The 19,902-nt window shown below is 27.3% G+C and overlaps 6 protein-coding genes across 13 annotated transcripts in view; 3 read left to right on the top strand and 3 right to left on the bottom strand.

Moving 5' to 3' along the window:
• Positions 1-952: 952 nt before the first annotated feature.
• Positions 953-3,238, bottom strand: LOC100746332. Of its 5 annotated transcripts, none has more exons than XM_033319616.1 (5): positions 3,197-3,238; positions 2,443-2,547; positions 2,046-2,381; positions 1,754-1,963; positions 953-1,667 (listed from the first exon to the last, which is right to left on the bottom strand). In XM_033319616.1, exons 1-5 carry the CDS (start codon positions 3,221-3,223, stop codon positions 1,494-1,496), a joined length of 852 nt encoding a protein of 283 aa, XP_033175507.1. In that variant the 5' UTR covers positions 3,224-3,238; the 3' UTR covers positions 953-1,493. The 5 variants fall into 5 exon arrangements, with proteins under 5 accessions (XP_033175507.1, XP_033175508.1, XP_012238381.1 ...); XM_033319617.1 differs by having other exon boundaries at positions 3,202-3,234; XM_012382958.3 differs by lacking the exon at positions 3,197-3,238 and adding an exon at positions 3,063-3,161.
• Positions 3,239-3,318: 80 nt separating this feature from the next.
• Positions 3,319-4,764, top strand: LOC105680466 (SOSS complex subunit B homolog). The gene is made up of 2 exons (XM_012382904.3): positions 3,319-4,072; positions 4,199-4,764. The coding sequence occupies exons 1-2, from the start codon at positions 3,614-3,616 to the stop codon at positions 4,433-4,435; spliced, it is 696 nt and encodes a 231-aa protein (XP_012238327.1). The 5' UTR covers positions 3,319-3,613; the 3' UTR covers positions 4,436-4,764.
• Positions 4,765-5,311: 547 nt separating this feature from the next.
• Positions 5,312-7,841, top strand: LOC100746214 (solute carrier family 35 member C2). 4 transcript variants are annotated; one of them, XM_012382900.3, is made up of 8 exons: positions 5,313-5,509; positions 5,597-5,729; positions 5,963-6,190; positions 6,263-6,477; positions 6,564-6,636; positions 6,704-6,956; positions 7,061-7,236; positions 7,350-7,841. In XM_012382900.3, exons 3-8 carry the CDS (start codon positions 5,981-5,983, stop codon positions 7,701-7,703), a joined length of 1,281 nt encoding a protein of 426 aa, XP_012238323.1. In that variant the 5' UTR covers positions 5,313-5,509; positions 5,597-5,729; positions 5,963-5,980; the 3' UTR covers positions 7,704-7,841. The 4 variants fall into 4 exon arrangements, with proteins under 4 accessions (XP_012238325.1, XP_012238323.1, XP_012238324.1 ...); XM_012382901.3 differs by having other exon boundaries at positions 5,313-5,526; XM_012382902.3 differs by lacking the exon at positions 5,597-5,729 and having other exon boundaries at positions 5,312-5,509.
• A 198-nt stretch (positions 7,842-8,039) lies between these two features.
• On the bottom strand, positions 8,040-16,649 carry LOC100745817 (protein Jumonji). Its single transcript, XM_003487733.4, has 14 exons — positions 16,353-16,649; positions 16,179-16,206; positions 15,992-16,102; positions 15,611-15,780; positions 11,930-15,542; positions 11,621-11,846; positions 11,390-11,542; positions 11,115-11,313; positions 10,880-11,028; positions 10,390-10,699; positions 9,893-10,299; positions 9,717-9,815; positions 9,337-9,639; positions 8,040-9,258 (listed from the first exon to the last, which is right to left on the bottom strand). The coding sequence occupies exons 3-14, from the start codon at positions 16,075-16,077 to the stop codon at positions 9,172-9,174; spliced, it is 5,802 nt and encodes a 1,933-aa protein (XP_003487781.1). The 5' UTR covers positions 16,078-16,102; positions 16,179-16,206; positions 16,353-16,649; the 3' UTR covers positions 8,040-9,171.
• Positions 16,650-16,789: 140 nt separating this feature from the next.
• LOC100745694 (LITAF domain-containing protein) lies at positions 16,790-18,113 on the top strand. Its single transcript, XM_024366062.2, has 4 exons — positions 16,790-16,983; positions 17,471-17,606; positions 17,699-17,855; positions 17,952-18,113. Exons 2-4 carry the CDS (start codon positions 17,492-17,494, stop codon positions 18,055-18,057), a joined length of 378 nt encoding a protein of 125 aa, XP_024221830.1. The 5' UTR covers positions 16,790-16,983; positions 17,471-17,491; the 3' UTR covers positions 18,058-18,113.
• Positions 18,114-19,401: 1,288 nt separating this feature from the next.
• The window catches only part of LOC117151392, a 1,655-nt gene continuing 1,154 nt past the window's right edge, over positions 19,402-19,902 (bottom strand). The window contains exon 2 of the mRNA XM_033319598.1: positions 19,402-19,440. Coding sequence (XP_033175489.1) covers positions 19,402-19,440 — 39 coding nt within the window. The remainder of the gene's footprint in view (positions 19,441-19,902) is intronic.

The raw sequence follows: 19,902 nt of genomic DNA, 5'->3' as shown, positions 1-19,902 counted from the left end.
TTTATTGTTTCATTTTTCAATCAATAAATGAAAACAATCTAATTTAATGACTATGTTAGAAAACTAGTGTAAGTAGTATTATGATATAGTCAAAACAATGCAGGTTGTCTGAGTTTCAAACTGAAACTCAATAATAGTGTTGGACTGTATGTAAAAGTCATATACTCATTCTCTCAAATTAATAACAATAAATATCGTAATTACACATGCAAAACTAAACGACATCGTTAAGTCAATTGTCCAAAGTACTGTCTGCATCCATCTATTGTACCTGCTTTGAAACTCAAATTGCCTTAATGACAATTACTATACTATTGTAAATATAGACAATACAACATAAACTTAAGAAAATAGTAGCTAAGGTATGATATAACATTTTCATGTGCTCATTTGGACGAAGTAATTAATAAGATATATAAAGATGTACTTTATGATAATCATACATATTGTATCTATTATATTTATGCGAGTAGTTGCATAAATTGTTCCTTCTTGTGCAGTGGCAGCTAAACTGACTAGTTCTATTATTCTTTAATAATAGAAGCAGTACACAAAATTTGTGTTATAAATAAATAAAGTTGATTTACAATAATTGGTATATGCAATTTAATTACAAACCTTAATAACATTGTAAACTTATTAGATAATTGATTTTGTTAAAATAAAACTATTTTTATATAAATTATAAAGTATTAATTATTTATATATGCATTAACATTTGAAAACAAAATATATATATGATCTGAAATCTTTATTTAAGTAAAAAGCAAATGTTGTAAAGAAAAATGATGCTATGTGGTAGTATGTTACTTTACATGTAAGTATATATATATTAACTTATCAAAATACAATAAATATTTGCACAGCCTATTTTTAACAACAAAGTATACATATTATTATGGTAGAAAAACCTTACTAGCAATAAAAGTTGCTATACATACAAACAACGTAATATTTTAATTATTATATATATTTAACATAATTTGAAATAAATTTCTTTCTGTATAACACTGTTTCAATATCCATTCAACATAAAATAGCGATCTGAATCTTGTTCACATTTATCAAATTAATGATTATGTTTTTTATTCTATTATATTATTGAACATGTGAAAGTTCTAATCATTTAGATCATCATATTGAAATTTCTATATTTTATAGCTCTACTTAATTACAAGATTTAATACATTACATATGTACAGTTTACTTGAGGACAAACATTAAACGTGGACATCAAATTTTTATTACATATAATAAAACTAAATTTATTTACACTTTCTGGTAGATATTCAGTCTATTTTAATAAATATAGTGAATATTTGAGTATTATATTAACTGTCATGAAAAATGAATAACTTGAGATTATATGTCAAATAAATAAAAATTAAAACATGTTTATGAAGAATTATAGTTTCAAACATTTTCTACTTTTATAAAGTTGTTCATTAGTAATAGAATAAAAAATAATACTTAATATACTAGAGCTTACAAATTTACCAATAAAATGAATTGTGCAGAAATTCTGCAGTGGATTTATACAATGATGAAGCACTTTGTCTTAATCCAGTCAATAATGATACAACTCCCTCTTTCTCATCTTCTTGTTCATCTTCTTCAGGTAAGTAGTCTGGCATGTCTTCAGTATCACCATTATTTCCAGTATGAATCTTATGATTAAATATATTGTTAATAAAAAAATCATAACTCATTTTAATCCTAAAATTTAGAAATTTTGCTCTGTACAAATATTTACCAATTTAACGAGATACTCTTGATTGAATTTATTTCGTGTCACCAATCTTGCTTCCATATTCTCAGAATTTTTTTGGATAGCTTCTGCAATTTGTTTGGCAGTAACATAACTTAAAGTACGCATTGTAACACGCTGATGTTCTACATCAACTACCAGAGAAACTAGTCCATTGATTCTTATTAATATTGCTTCCAGCTCTGCACGAGTTTCCTATTTCATATGCATATATAATTTTTATGAAATAATAAATACATAAAATTAAAACATATACATGCTATCTGTATGTATTTACCGGTAATAAGCCTTGAACATGTAATACAATCACATGAGTCTTTAACTTTTTAGGCTCTATAACTCTTTTACATCTGCTACGTAAATTATATATTGGTGGTTTCATTCTTTCTATGTCATCTTTTATACATTGTGCTCGTTTAGATATCTTTGGTTTATCTACATTGTACTTATTTATAATTGCGTCCAAGGCTTCACGAACTCCAAAAGTAGAGGTTATGTGTACATAATTATCCACGTTTTTAACAAATAACTCCAAAATATCTAAACTCAAATTAACAATCTCAAAATCGGGTACTTCTAAGACATACGCTACATACGACAAAACTGTTTTATCCTAAAATCAGTAATCCTTGTTATAAAAATAAAGTATAAACAAATTTTGAAAAATTTCCTACCTTCAAAATCGTATCATGATTTGCAAAATCATTCGCCAATTTTTTATATGTTTCGAGGGTAACTTTCAATTCTTTCGGATCCAGAGATTCGTCCACGTCCATTATCTAAAAGTGTAATGTTGACATTAGTTTATTCTTAAACTAATATTGTCATAATAAAAAGAAGTTCAATATTACTACTTATGATTATCTCCCTGGGTTAACATTGATAGGCATTCAAAAATAAGCAGATCTTTAAAAATATTTTTATTTCTTGAATAATTATCGAATGGAACACAAACTTCGTAGTAGTAGAACGCGTTTACCTAACTTGCTAACTGATATGACAAATTTCAGGGAATAGATTTTGAATCTTTTACTAGGTAAATTTCATAGATCTACAGTTAAATTACATTCTACATATTGTTAAATGAAAAATAATTTCGTTTCCAATTCATTCGCAATTTTTCAACAGACTATATTATTCTTTAAAAAACATAACGTAATCGACATAACATAAAGTTTCAATTGAAAGGATTTAAATATAATTTTCATATATAACAAACAATATGTATACTTTGTATAGTAGTAAAATTGTTTTTTTTTTTATTTTTATAAAAAAAATAAACTAAAGTACATACATTTAATGTATGCATAAATTCTATATGCAGTTGCTACGTATATATGTATAAAAGTTGTGTATAGATAATCATGTATTTGCATATATGCATATAATACACATATATGATGTTTCGAATAGATGTATCAGTTTTACCCTACGTAGTAATAACAGTACATTCATGTTACAACCAGCTGCTGCCAGATTATTTCGATGACGCGCATATTATAGGACAGTAGCGAAACTAGTGTCTATATGACGTACTAAAATAAGATGGCCGATATTCATTCTACCAGCTACCAACAGCATAACACCCGTATTACCTTTCTAATGAACTTCTTTCTTACTTTACGCAACCAAATATTTTGAACATTCACTAGTGTCATTCTAAGTACTGGTAGAAAGAAATTGATGTAGTTATACGATATCGAACAACATATTGAAGATAATAGGGAAGTTAAATTAAATAGTACGTAAAGTAACAAAGTATATCTGACGTATTTTCAAATATACACGTATAGGTGATTATTCGTAAAGAGTGCTAGTGTAAAGTGCATATTGATTGTCAAAACAATGGAATACGTATTGATAAAAGACATACGGCCGGGTCAAAAAAACATTAATGTAGTGTTTATTGTTCTGGAAGTTGGTCATCCTACCATTACCAAAGAAAACCGCGAAGTTCGAACGTTTAAAGTGGCAGACAGTACAGCATGCATGAATGTTTCAATTTGGGACGAACCTGGACAGCTTTTAGTACCAGGGGATATTGTAAGATTAACAAAAGGTTATGCTTCTGTTTGGAGACAATGCTTAACTTTGTATTCTGGAAAAAATGGAGACATACAAAAAATTGGTGAATTTTGTATGGTAATAAATGAACAGTTAAACATGAGTGAACCAAATCCTGCTTTAGCGCAACAAATGATTAACCAAAGTGGTTCTGGTCCACCTGGTAGTAATGTTAACAATACTATTACAAATAATGGAAATGCAAATAATATCACTGGCCAACCTGGAAGGCAACCATTGGTATGTTGTGCAATATATTCATTGCTTTTAATTAGATATTAATAATAGATTTATTTCTAATTTTACAAAGAGTGTAGCTACTTTTCGTGCTTCTATTAATATTAGTATTAATTTATTTTATCATAGACAATTCAAAGTAATTCAACAACACCTGCTAGTGGTACTTCTGGTAGTTCAACAACAACAAAGAGTGGAAACAATAATAATAATAGCACTGGTGGAAATAGTGGTAATACTTCAGGACTTCCAGGGGGATCTGCAAGATATTCTGGTGATTCAACAACAAAAACATCTGTTGCAACAAAAACTAATTCTCGTGGTCGTGGGGGGTACAGAAATGGTGGACGCAGTGATCGTAGATAACATATAAATAAAAAGTGGTTAATTATATATGTGTAATAAAAATATGCAATTGGTTATATAATATTTAGGATAACTGTAATATACTGTTTTTTTAATAATCCTGTATATGTGTATTCATGAATTAATGTATACGATAGATTTGTCTTAGAATATAACATCATGAATTGAAGACAATCCAATTAAGTAGAATAGATGAAAAATACTATCATCAATGATATAATATATTAATGTTTCAGTGAATTAATTTTAATTCATATATTTGGAATCATTGAGTTTTGTACATTTCTTAATTTAAATCTGGAGCTTGTCTTCAAATCATAGTAAAAGTATCAAATTTCTCTTACTCTGATAAATGAATGTAATATATATATAAAGTATATAATGTCTGCATTTAACTGATAAATAATTTTATTTGCTAATTTTTTAAAATATATTTTATAAAATAAAGAACAATAATATGTGTATGTTTAATTTACACTGAGTAAATAAGGATAAAATAATTTTGAAAAATATTCAATCTGTATACAAAAAATTTAATATAAAACATATTTGAATTTATTATATGATGTTGTTACTCAGTGTAAATATACATTAAAATAAAAATATATGATTATTGACTTTGTATATTTTCATCAGAAGCGTTAAATAGAAAACTAAATATGTACAGTATTTATTACTACTTATAACTATCAATTATTTTGTGTACATTGACCCTATTTTTATTTAATATTTATATTTTGTACATAATTAAATTCAATTTTTATAACATTAAAATTGGTGTCAATTTTTTAAATAATGGATGTGCCGGATAATAAATAACCCAATTATTAAAAAGTAAGGATATATTAAGTATTTGTGTTTACTTTAAAGTCAAGGTTTTTAAAAAAAACTCAGCCAAAGTATAGATAATTCTATAAATAAGTTTACCACCATAAGAAATTTCAAAATGATAAGAAGATTACTGTGATAATATGCATTTATCAGATTGTGATATGCCACATTTTTGTCTACTATAATTTTTAGGTTATGTTTATACATGACTTCACGTTTATGTATATCGTATGTCACATCGAAGTAAGTGATAACGATATGTATGTACTTTAATTTTGTTTTCTTTCTAATGTTCTCACTTGTAATTTTAAATACATTATAAATTTACAGAATGAATGTGAATTCTGTCGTCATTGTTACACAATTATTTCTTTTGTTAAACATATAACTTAAAATAACAGATGTCTAAGTTAGACATAACAATTTATGAGTATTTTTTATGTATTTAAAGAATTCTAAGACGGTACGTTTAACATATTTGTTATAACATTCGGTTATATTTTACTACATTGCATAATGTTATCATAAATCGTGAATCTTAATTAAAAGTGTTATTGATTTAAAATAAGGATTGTATTCTGCAAATACCATTTAATAATTCACTGTTTCTTATGTTTAACTGTGTTATGTAGTAAATGAATATATTATTTATACATTTTTAATACTATATTTAATATCGTAAATTTGTCATTACAGATTATTTTTTTCTGAAGTATGACAAGATCACATATAAAATATCAAATTGCGAAAGATACAGATGATACATCAGATTATTTTCTCGAACCAGTCCAAGAGTTTCCAAATCTGTCTAAAAAAGAAGTATCTTTTTGGAAAAAATCTTTTCAAATTATCATATTAATTCTGTGCTATTTTGTGTTGTCTGTAGGTTTAACTTTTTATGTACAATGGCTTTATAATACATATGTAAGTGAAGATATCTGTGATTTATAAGAGTTTATTATTTGATTTTATTTTATATATGCACTCATTTTTTAGGGATTTCATTTTCCACTTGTTGTGGTGATATGTCACTTATTAATAAAATTTTTGTTTTCTGCCTCAATAAGATGTATTAAAACATGTTGGAAGAAACAACAACAATTAAAACTTCCTTTACAAAGCATAATAGGAATGGTTATGCCAATTGGCATAGCTAGTGGCCTTGATATAGGTCTATCAAATTGGGCAATTTCATTAATTACTATGTCATTGTATGTATTTAATATTCTACATTAAGAACAAAATAAAATATATTTACGACTTTGTGATAGTATTAATGAATTATATTGTTATTTAGATATACTATGACAAAATCGACTTCTATTATTTTTATTCTTGGATTTGCACTCTTTTTGAAGTTGGAGAAAAAGGTAGTAATATTAATTTCCTATATGAATGCTTCAAATATAATATATTAAAGAAATAATTTTGTTATAGTCTTGGACATTATCATGTATTGTAGTAATGATATCAGGAGGTTTATTTATGTTTACTTATAAATCAACACAATTTGAAGTTTTTGGATTTGTAATTTGTCTCTTAGCATCATTTTTAAGTGGTATTCGGTGGACTATGACACAACTAGTTATGCAAAAATCTAAACTTGGAATGAAAAGTCCAATTGACATGATGTACTATATGCAGTTATGGATGTTATTACCTATTGTACCAGTGATGATATGGTTTGAAGGTATATATATGTAAAATGTACAGCTATATTTTTTTTTTAAATTGTATATGTAAATATTATGTTACTGTGTTTTTGAAAAAGGTAAAAAAATATATTATTTTTAGGATCTCATCTATACAATAGTTTTAAAAATACAGATTGGAATGATGTTCAAACTATTACAATGACTATAATTGCTGTATTTGGAAGTGCTATTATAGCTTTCCATATGGAAGTTATGGAATTTTTAGTTGTTACATATACTTCTAGTCTTACACTTTCAATTATTGGCATAATTAAGGTAAATTAACTACATATTAAATAACATAATATTATATAACTTTATTGAATATTGGAATATACAAGTAAAATATTAATATTTGGGTACAAATCTTTAAATTATTGTCTTTCTAGGAAATATTTATTTTAATTTTGGCTGTTGAATGGGAAGGTGATCAAATGAGTCATCTTAATTTTGTAGGATTGTTAATGTGCCTTTGTGGAATCACAATTCATACGATACAAAAAGCATTATCCAATAGGAACAAAAAAGCTGAAAATTTGGAATTACAAGTAAATTCTCTTTCAAGTAATAATTTTAAAACTGAAGAGGTAATCGATACAAATTTACCTTTGTTAACTCAAAAATCAACATCGCTAACAAATCTTTTAAACGCGGAATTCAGTTCAGATGAAGATGATACAGTTAAACATGGTGAGAATTCTACTCAGATACTATCTAACATATTGCAACGTAGGGAACAGTAAAGTCTAAACTTTAACATTGATATACAAGGACATAAAATTTATTTATTCTGAAAAGTCATTCCATATCTAATTATATACTATTTCCCGCATTTTATACATATTTTTACACCTCAATTTAATTATTAAATTTATAATCCTTAATTTTCAATGAAAATGTTAATAATTATTATTTATGTCCTATTTTTAAGGATATTATTTATGCATGTAAAATTATGTATAAATTTATTTTTTTAATATTATTTCGAAAAACAAACAAATTTTTATTTAAACACTTAAAAACTTAAAGAGTGCAAATAATATACATATATAAAACAAAGTACATATATGTATAGTAAATAACTTTAAAAGGAAATTTATTTTATAATTATTTACTTACAGCCTGTGTTATTAGTTCCTTGCTTAAAAATAGCATAACTATACCTTATTATTTAGTAGTATTTTTCACATTTGATCTTATTTATGCTATATACATATATTTATATACAAATAACAAGACTTCCAGAAATACACAGCATAATAATAGATGATAATGTAAACATTGAAAAACTGTGCACATTTTATAAATTATTATTAATTTAAAAAAAAGGTATATCTAATTAACAACTTTTTAATCAAAATTTGTGTGAACAGCCATTATTGTTATTTAATATTATTCTTATAATATTATAAGGACAAATATACAAAAACATTACAGTAGACAAAGAGGTTATTAATTTTTTATATTCATAAATCGTATTTTATGTAATTTGATGTTAATATTATACAAATTAATTATACAGTATAAAAACAATGCTTCATATAATTATGTAATTTTATGGTAATTTATTTGATTTTATGATATACATGTTAATTTGCATAAGGATAATAATAATGTATTTTGTCAAAGAAATTTATTTAATATGTATGTTCTCATATTGAGAATGTTATAATTTTTATTTTATAATCTTAAAGTATTCGTAATAAACTTTGTATACATAAGTATGCTATTATATGTTATTATTTATTTAATTCTTAAATAAGTCCTATGGAATTCGTCTATTGTAAGAAATATTTAATAAGATTATGTTTCTATAACTCTGTAAACTATTGAAACATAATTTATATATAGTTTATATTTATAATTATAATATACGAGAATAAAATGCAAAAAATATGTGTTTTGGTATCGTACTTGCAATTAGAAGTACGATTTACAGATGGTAAAAGTAATCTTTTTATTTTGAAACTTAGGGATTTCATTAGAGGTTCACATTAAATTATTTAATTTTTTAAATACTATACTAATACTAATAATGAAGTTGATTTTTTTTTAAAATTACGAAACAAATTTTTTTATACAATTGTATTATTATGAGAAAAATAATAAATATGATATATATATATATAAAACAAAATTCTGTAATTATTATTAGATAGATTAATAAATAATTGTTATGTATGTAATTTAATAAATAACTTTGTAAACCCCTTACTTTGTTTGTTTGATTTGATTAGTCTTTTTAGATTTGGCTTCAATTCTTTCTTCTAGTTTATGGATCAAATCATTTAATTCCTCCTATTACGAAAATAAAAATTATTTTAAATAAAATTATTATTTATAAAAGCCACTTGAATTAAAAAGAAACATATTTACCTCGTTGTATGTGTACATTAGAGTACAATGTTTTAAAATTTGTTTCTTTCTATTAAATAATTGCAATGCATGTGGTAAACAGTAAACACTGTCATCTTGTGAATTACTCACTAATGAAACAAACAAATTAGCTCTACAAGTTTCACATTCAAAGTCGCCATCATCTTCTTTTACTTTTTTTCCTTTCTTTCGTTTTCCACTATCTGGTAAAGGTAATCTTTCTGTGTTTATGAGACCTACTGATTCTAATTGTTTACGATAACCTATTTCTTTTTCACGAATTTTAATTACACTTGCTAGAATCTGCAAATATAATTATTTATAAATCATATATGTAGTTTTACATTTTTTATCTCATAATTATTAGCTCTCATATTTACCTGTTTTAATACTTCTATATGAGATCTAGAGTCATTAATAATATTAAATAATAATCTTTCAAATGAAAAGATTGATGGTTCACAACTATCTTGTATATCCTATAATAATTATTTAAAATTATTTTGCCATTCTATAAAATATGTAAAATAAAAATAGAGGAATGTTATTCACTTACTTTAAATACTTGTTCAGCAGTTTCTAACCAGGATGGTTGTGCAAAGTAAACACTTTCAGATACTACATAACCAGTGCATATACTTGATGTAAATGCTTTAGGAAATACAATTATAAATTGCCCTGGTTCCTGAACAGTCTGGCATAGTGATACTCCGTTACTAACCAATAATTCTGGAGGAACCATTGCTGTATCTGATGGCAGCCATATAGTTTTATTTTTACAATATCGTGGAACCATTTTTGAAAGAGCCTCTCTAAAGTTATTGTTGTGTTCGTCGGGTATACCGTACCAAATTTTTTTAGCACCAGTATGCAAATATTCTATCCAAGGAAGACCATGAGGATCACGGTACCAACAACATGCACTAAATAACATACCCACATGAAGTGTTGGTACAGTCACACCTGCAAATAAAATTAAAACGGTTGTAAATAAGAAAATATCAATTTATAACATATGTTTTAGTTATACAAATTTAAAGAAATGCTTTATACCCATTATAGGACCTAAAGCTCTCAGTACTGAGCCAGCGTTATTAGTAAGTACTTTAAGATTCCATGGATGTCTTGCGAACGGACTATTTTTAGCAACCGAAAATCCAAAACCGCGTCCACTTGAATCAATGCTTGCAGCGTGTACACAAACATGTCTTTTCCTTTCTGCAACATGTTTCCAAAATGCACTTTCAACCTCATCAGCAGAAGCGCCTTCTGTTTCGTTTCCAGATCGTTGATTTTCACCAAACCACATACGTTGTGTGTTTCGTGCAATACGATAAAAAGCGTTTAACGGCATGTTTCTACCCTGTAAAATTGTATATTTATATATACAATATTATATATACAATATTTATATATACAATATTATATATACAATATTATATATACAATACTTATATATACAATATTCATATATACAATATATTATATAAATCACGAAGAACTGAAAATTATGTGGTTATGATTATAATTTTAGAATTCTCACTTTAACGATGCATTCCTCAATTTCGTCAGAACTATCATCATCTTCATCTTCTTCATTTTCACTTATTGGTGCATTTTGCCTTTGTAAAACTCTACTTTCTCTTTTCATCCACTCAGATTCGACTTCATCAAATAATTTACCTCGTTCCTCTAAATCGCATTATTTTATTGATAAATAATTTTAAAATATTATAGTTTCTTATATTACTATATTTCCTATATTTATGCACAAATACCTGGAGATAATGTATCATATGGTAATAAGTATTTGCAGTAAATGTCATCCAATTTGGTTACACGATCTTGAGCAGATTTTGGTATTTTCATCCCATCAGCTACTTTCTGCCACTTTTTCTTTTCAATCACTTCCTTTAATCCGCCTAAACTTTGAACTGTTTGATATAAATGAGGCAAATCAACTTCCATACCACCAATCTATAAGAAAGAAAAAGAATTGAAATAATAAACACATTAAAGAAAGTAGAAAAAAATCATAAATATGAAACTGTACCCAAGGTGGATGAGTTAATGTTATGCTTTGTGTAGCTAAATATTTCTTTATAGCCATCATTTCTTTCACATTGGGACCCCATCTATGTAACATACGATGTACATATTGATTGTAAGCAGTAAACCTCATATCATCTGATACTTTGCATTCCGGCTAAAATAGAGAAAAGAATGTATTTATATTTTGTAAATATATACATTTAATTATGCAACAACTTTTAATGAATGTTACTTTAAAATTAGGTGGTGGTACAACTCTGCATATTCCAAATTTCTCTGCAATTGGCCTTATTTTATCTATGTATTCTAAAGGATCTTGGAAATCTTTTTCAGTAGGATGAAATGTTGGAGCTTCAACTAATCGTGCTTCATTATTTTCATCTTTTGCACTTGGAAATGTCACATTATTGATGGGAGAATAAATTTCAGAACCCTTCTGTTTTGCTTTGATCTGACATCTAAAATTTTAGAAATAGATAATAATGTATTTAATAAAGTGAAAAGTGAAGCCGCAATTCTTTTTACGTTCAACTTGTATTACCTTTTCCCATTCTTATTTGAATCAATTGAGGTTTTTCTTTCTCTAGGAGTTTTTGGTGATTTTGGCAATTTTTCAGTTCCTATATTTAATCCAGTTCCAATATTTTGCCTATTTGCAATTTGTACCATGTTTTCATTTTTATTTGGAGTAGATGGTTGAAGTTCGGAATTAGATGTAGTAACAGTTGATACTGTACTTGAAGAAGTAGATGGTATTGAATGATCAGTCGTTATTAAATTAGAATTAGGTGGAGTACGAGTTGTAGGCTGTACTGTTCCTACAGGAGGACAACGTGCAATTGATGATGGAGGTTTAGTAACCAATTTTGCTCTTAAAAGAACTTTTTGATTAGGACCATTTGGTCCTTCAGTACCGAGTTTTACAGCTACACCTTGAATTAATTGCTGTCCTTGAACTAAATTTGGTCCATTTCTTGTGACAGCTTGTAAAGGTATGTAAAACAGTTGACCATCAGTTTCATCATCATTTTCATTGTTGTTTTCAGTCTGAGTAGATATCTCTGTACTTTTTTGTTGATTTGTATCACTTTCTCCAATCTGCTTTTGCGTTTGTGCATTATCATCAAGATTTACTTGTACAGCTATTGAAGTACTACAATTTACATTACTCCAAGTTGTTGTTAATTTATCTAATGGTAAAACTTGTATATTAGCCAAAGTTGCAAAATTTTTTGGTAATTCAAATTTGTTTACATTTAATGTTGTATTCGATATATTTTTTATTTCTACTATTTCATTTTCATTTTTTGCAGAATTATTGATGGAATTTTCTTTAAATATTGTCATTTCACAATTATCTTTTGTTATTCCTTCTACATCTTTATTTACTTCACTCACAGATTTATTTATGTTATCTTCGGATTTATTTGCATTATTGACAAATTTATTTGTATTATTTTCAGATTTATTTGGAGCGTTATCAAATTTATTTGAATTATTTTCAGATTTATTTGTATTATTTTCAGATTTAGTTACATCCATCTGGGATAGATTATGAATCACGTTTGATTTATTAGATTCTCGAACTTTACGTCTAAAAGGAGTACTAACGGGGATTTCTGTGTCACTTTCAAATGCATAAACACTGCTTTCATTTTCTGGAGAAAATGCATTTGCATTAGGAATTACTGTTTTACGTTCTTTAACTTTTGGTAAAAAGGGTTTTCTTGGTTGAAATATGGTTTTCTTTTCTGTTGATATCTTTTTTTCATTAGAACTATCTGTAGAATTTTGATCAGGTTTTAGTGCACTATCACCTTCTTCTCCAGGACATGAATCTTTATTTGGCTTTATGTTCCGCCCTTTATTAATATCTTTCAAGTATGTATTCTGTTTGTTAATATTAATATTAGAAAACTCATTCTGCTGTTTTATTTCAGATTGTAATTCTCCTGTTATAATGGGAGCATATTTATTATATGTATTCATGCGATCTTTTACATTAGCCTTTTCTGCTAATTTAGAAAGTGTAACATTAACTGGTCTTACCAAATGTTGAATTTTTGTTGAAATTGATAAATGTGATACATCAGTCTTCTTTTCACAAACATCATATTTAAAAGTAGACACATTTTCCATTTCTAACTTACTTTCCTCTTTAGCAAATGAACTTTCATTTAACCATTTTTCAATTTGTTCAGTCGACATATTTACTTTCTCTTTCCTTACATGCAATGTTGATAAAGACATATCTATAACATTTGTGGATGAAATCTCTGTTTTATGATGACATTCTTTTTCAGTATTTGTTGATATTTCTTGTTCTATTTCATCAGATATTAAATCAGGTAACTCTGATTTATCTTTTTCAGATTTTTGAAGATGCTGATTATATGGTATATTTAATACTGGTGGAGAATTTATGCTTAGTAAAGGTTCATTACTCGACAATTCCTTATCTACCTTTTTATTAGCTACATATGAATTTTGTTCATTTTCTATTTTAACTGTTTCTAATTTATCACTGGTCTTTTTCGTGGTCAGAAGATTAACATTAACATGTGTTTGACAAGAATTTAATACTTTGGATATTGCTTTCTTTGTAAATCCCCGAAAAGATTCTTCGTCATCTGATATTTTTGAAAGGTCGGTTTTTACAAAATTTTCATTTAAAGACTGCTCAATTTTATTCTCAATATCTTGATTGTTATTTTTATTAACAATTTCTTTTTGTACATTATCATCTTTCTTTCTTTTTAATTTATTGAGCAACATTCCTAATGTCTCTTCATCAGAATCTGTACCTTCAAATTCAGTATCTTTTAATTCTTTTTGCTTTAGTCCATTACCTTTTTCAGGTAATGATTTAGTAGAGCTTTGTTCTCGTTTACGTTTAGTTACAAATTTTTCTTTATTAAATTTTGCATTATTTTGAACTTGACATTTTGATTTAATACTTATATTATTTTGAATCTCCATTCTTGTAGTTATATTTTTAGTAGAAGATCTAAGATATCGACTTACAGGTTTATTTAATTTTCCTAAACTTCTTCTTGTAACAGGTCTTGTATTGCTAGTGGCATTAGAACTTACAGATTCTTCATCACTATCAATTTCACAATACTTGTGAACTCTTATTAATCTTTTACTTTTAAAAGCAATTTTATTAGTTTTGGTCTTATCCAATCGTTTATTTGATGTATTATGAATAGAAGTAATCTTATTATCTTTATTTTTAGCAGTTGTTTTTGTAACAGATTGTTTTACTTTAGTTTTGATTTCATTTTCTGGTTGAGTAGTTTTACGTGTATTTGGTAATTCTGGAAAACTGTCCATAGAAACATTATCATCATTTTCTAAATCAGGACTTACGAGTTTCCGTCCAAGAATTTCCATATATACAGCAGCTGCTTCTTTAGTTTTCCTTGTTGGTCTCCTACAAAGATTTTTTGGGGAAATTGTGCCACTATGAGAACGTGTAATTCTTCTCATTTCAGATTTACTTCTTGTACATATGTTTTTTTGCACAGCCTTTTGAATTGTACGTTTCATCTGTGGAACTGATTTTTCCAAGGGACCTTCTTCTTCTTCTTCAGATGTAGAATCAGAATTTGATGTATCACTATTCTTTTGTTTTACTATAACTTTCTTCTTTGGTTTAGATGGTACAGGTTTAACTTTTGAAGGACCTGTTTTTGTTTTATCTGCAAGCACACTACTTCGTAAACCAAGTCTCTTAGTTTCAACTCTTGGTAAAAATTTTCTGGGTGCTAATTTGTTTACAGATTTTAATAACGTTCGTTCTGTACAAGATCTTGTTCTCATAACACATGATGTTTTAAATTTATTTTTGATTCTTTGTTTAGCAAGACGCTGTTCTTGATATTTCTTTTTGAGTGCTTGTACTGTAGATGTAGTACTTTTAAATGTTGTAATATTTTTCTGTATTGTATTTGAGACTTTCTTCTTGTCAGTAATAATAGGTTTCACTTTTGTGATACTTTTCTGACTTGAATCTGGTTTTTGATTTTCAATAGATGTACTAGTTGAAGATATAGTTTTATCTGTTGCTATACGTGCTGGCTTAGTATCTGGCTTTTCCTTTTTACTTCCAACATTGAAAAAATTTAAGCTTGGAGGTAAAATTGGAGTTCCTATATAAAGATTCGAATTAATTATTGATACATAAAATTAATTAAGTATGAAGTAAAATTTTAAAAACCTCTAAAGCACAAAAATGTCAAGAAATCTTCTGTATTTGGTCGTTTGTGAGTTATTAATTCTGTTATAACTGCTGGTTTAGTCTTTTCTTTATCCTTGATAGGAGTATGTGAAGGATTGAAAACTGTCGTTGCACCTTGTGCAAATTTTCTTTGTGCATGTACTTTGGTCCTACAATAAACAATATATGTAAAAAATAAATAATAAAAATAAAAGCTATATTATATCATAATTAAATAAAATCCCTTTTAAATCATTTAAAGAATATAATTATCTTAAACATATTTGCACATCTTTAGATTCATATATTGCACAAAAAATGTATATTAAATAGTCTATAGTAAATTACTCATTAATTATGTTAAAATGTTTATTTATTTACCTCTTTGGAGATTCGGAGAGTGGCTCCATAAGATCCACCAAATCTCCTTCTTTCCTTTTTCTTTTATCATTTCGACTTAACACCATTTTGCAATTTTATTAAAAAATACTTCTGTCAAAAATAACCACAAAAATTTGATATAGAAATATGTTCATTAATACTTGATTACAGAAAATTAAACTATTACCTGATCAATATCTTCATTTTTACAAAAACTAAAAAAATAAGAAGTTAAAAAATATTTGAAAACATTATATTATATAAAATGAGATACGAGTATTGTTACAAATAACAAATATTTAATATAAAAAATTTCAATAAGAAAAAATATAAAATTTAAGAATTTATGTTCTTCTATAACCTTTTAATGCTTCAAAGTATTTTTCATTTAAATTAGATAATTAAGAATTTATGATGCATAAAACCACCTAACATCTGTTCTTTACACTGAGCGAATGATTGTTTATTGTGTCAAACAAGATTAAATACCACGTTCTGATCTATGATGTAGATATACATAGATATGCACCATAAAATGATATTGATTTCTCAAGACTTATCCACATTGCATGTATCGTATTGTGTTGAACATAGTACGGTTTGCTTTACTTACATTAAGCATTCAACCAATAGAAAAAATATATAAAACATGTGTAGAAGAAATTATTAGCACCTTCTTATGTACATATCTTACATATGTCAAAAATTCCTTATTCATTATTTATTAAATTAATTTACATAAAAGAAAGAATAAAAAACAATATTTTAATTGAAAAATTTTAAATAATCGATATTAGCAGAGATATTAATTTCAATGGAATGTTCATGAAACCTCTATCCTGCCATCTATATATCTATGTGCATAAGAATATTTGTTACGTTTTTCGTGTTTACACTTCAAACCTATTAAAATTATACACATGGACTATATTTAGAAATTACTCATACATTATTTACATAATTAGTGTTTAATTTATAATTGTTTTACTAAGGTAGGAAGAACTATGGCGTACTTTGTAATTAGACAAACATTAACAAAAGATCATTACGACTTGTCATACATTAACTCAAATAAAGTGAAATGTCAGCCTGACATTATTCGCAATCAATTAATTGATATTTAAGATACAATTATTATTGATATTTCTCTTAACGAATAATTATAATTTGTAACTTAATGTAGTATTTAAATTGTATATTTAATAATTTTTAATAATTTTATAAGGTAAAAATTGTTCTGTTAGTAATTGGACACTTGATTATGTGATGATATTTCTATAATTTAATTTTCTAAGTGATTTTCAAAAATATGTCATATTAGATATAATATAACATATATTATATACAATTATTCTTATTTACATCTTGTTAAAATACAATATAAATTTTGAATTATTTGCATCTAAGTATGATTAAAAATATGGATTATTACTATTGTTATTCGTTTATACATAATTACATAATTGTGTTTAATTATAGATAGACTATAAATAAGACATCATGTATAATAATGGATCACCACCACCTTATGAATCACCTCCATATGTACCGCCTAGTTATTCACAAACAATGGGTGGTGTTCCACCTGCTAGCCCTTTCACATCTGCAGAAACTTGTATGTCTCATTCTTATTTTTTTATAGTGAACTCTACAATTTAACTAATTAATTAAGAAAATAAATTTAAAAACTTTATTATTTCTTTATAGACACAACTGGACCAACTATAGTAACAACAATTGTTCCACTGGGGCCAGGATCAACACATACAATTTGTTCACATTGCCATGCAGAAATAGATACTACAACAAAGACAGAACCTGGCATGATTGCCTATATATCTGGGGTTGTAATTGCATTAATGGGGTATTTACAAAAATATTTTTCAATTACCAATTCAGTATTTTAATTTATTTATTCAGTAATTTATTATATTACTATTTTGTATATTATCTTCAACAGATGTTGGTTGGGATGCTGTTTAATTCCATGCTGTATTGATGAATGTATGGATATTCATCACAGGTGCCCTAACTGTAAAGCTTATCTGGGACGTTATAGGAGATAAGATAACACAATACTAGTATCTATTGCATTTCACTTTGAAGTCATTTGAAAATTGCATCATATATATATATATATAATGAATAAGTTTTAGTTTTTATCTTCAACAAATATTTGCAATGTTTGGAACATAAACAATCAGCTTCAAATATTTTTCACATGAAAGTTTGATATACAGTGTGGTTGGTAACTGGTGGTACAAGCGGAAAGAGGGTGATTCTACGCGAAAAAAGAAGTCGAAAATATAGAATAAAAATTTTTCGTTTGAGGCTTTGTTTTCGAGGAAATCGACTTTGAATTTTCGCTCGGTACGCGTGCACTTTATCACGTCTCGTTATAACGGATCTCACTGTAGATCGTTGTCTCGATGGATATTATCGCAGTTTAAGTTTGTTTTTGCCGTAACGGAAAATTAGGAATACATAATGAAATAATATGAACTAATCATAAAGTTTATTATTACAAAAATTGCTGAGAATGTTGCCCATTCTGCCGAACACATACTTCTGCTTTTCTAATTAAATTTCTATGAACACTTTCTAACGTATTCGATTGTTTTAAAGTATGAAAGGCTACAATAATCTTTTCTTTCAATTATGTTTCTTGCACTTATGTCAGGATGTTCCAAAACATTGCACTTGCACTTATGTCAGGATGTCCTTTAGTATTTGCTCTTCAACATTTACACTAACGCGTCGTCGACGACCACCATGTCGTCTAAGTTTTTCAAAAGAATCATATTCGTCGAGGGTTCGTTCTGCTCTTTGAATAACACGTTTGCTTGGTTTAAAAAATCTCTCACATGACGACTAAAATGTGGCGGTGCACCATCTTGTTGAAAAATTAAACTTTCTCTAGTTCTCAGCGGTACATCTTCTAATAATTCCGGTAGTTTGTTTTGTAAGAAATCGAAATATGCTGCTAACGTTACATTTCCTTCGAAAAAATATGGCCCAATAATTAGATGTCCGATTATACTAGTCCAGACGTTTACGTTCCATCTTACTTGAAAATGTGTTTCAAGAATAGAGTGAGGATTCTCATTTTGCCAATTATGCATGTTATGGACATTGAACATGCCGTTCCTTGTAAATTTCGCTTCATCGGTCCATAAAATTTTTAACAGAAATTCTGCATCGTTGGCATGCTGTTGAAGCAACCAATGACAAAATGCCTTTCACGAAATCTTATCATGAGGCATGAGTCCTTGTACTCTGGTGATATGATAAGCATGTAAGTTGTTTTCGTGTAGAATTCGAAGAATCGTGAAGCAACTGAGATTATACCGCAAAGAAAGGTTTCTTGCACTTATGTCAGGATGTTCCAAAACATTGCACTTGCACTTATGTCAGGATTTTCTTGCACTTATGTCAGGATGTTCCAAAACGTCCTTTAGTATTTGCTCTTCAACATTTACACTACCGCGTCGTCGACGACCACCATGTCGTCTAAGTTTTTCAAAAGAATCATATTCGTCGAGGGTTCGTTCTGCTCTTTGAATAACACGTTTGCCAGGATGTCGACGATTGGGATACCGGTGTCTGTAATGATCAGCTGCGGCTGATGCATTACCATTACACGCACCTAGCAAAAGTATCATGTCAGTATATTCCTGATTGCTGTATGTAGACATGATGGTAGACTAATAGGTACTGATAGTGGATAGCGATAAAAGTCGAATAGTAAGTTAATAGGTAGGAAAACACTTCGGTCACATTGGAAGTGTTTATCAACATAACGTCAAACGAGACAACGATCTACAGTGAGATCCGTTATAATGAGACGTGATAAAGTGTACGCGTACCGAGCAAAAATTCAAAGTCGATTTTCTCGAAAACAAAGCCTCAAA

The sequence above is a fragment of the Bombus impatiens genome, unplaced genomic scaffold, assembly GCF_000188095.3.
Source record: "Bombus impatiens unplaced genomic scaffold, BIMP_2.2 scf_0197, whole genome shotgun sequence".
Lineage (NCBI taxonomy): Eukaryota > Metazoa > Arthropoda > Insecta > Hymenoptera > Apidae > Bombus > Bombus impatiens.
The sequence above is the reverse complement of the archived record's forward strand: the minus strand, read 5'-3'. Positions and strand labels throughout refer to the sequence as shown.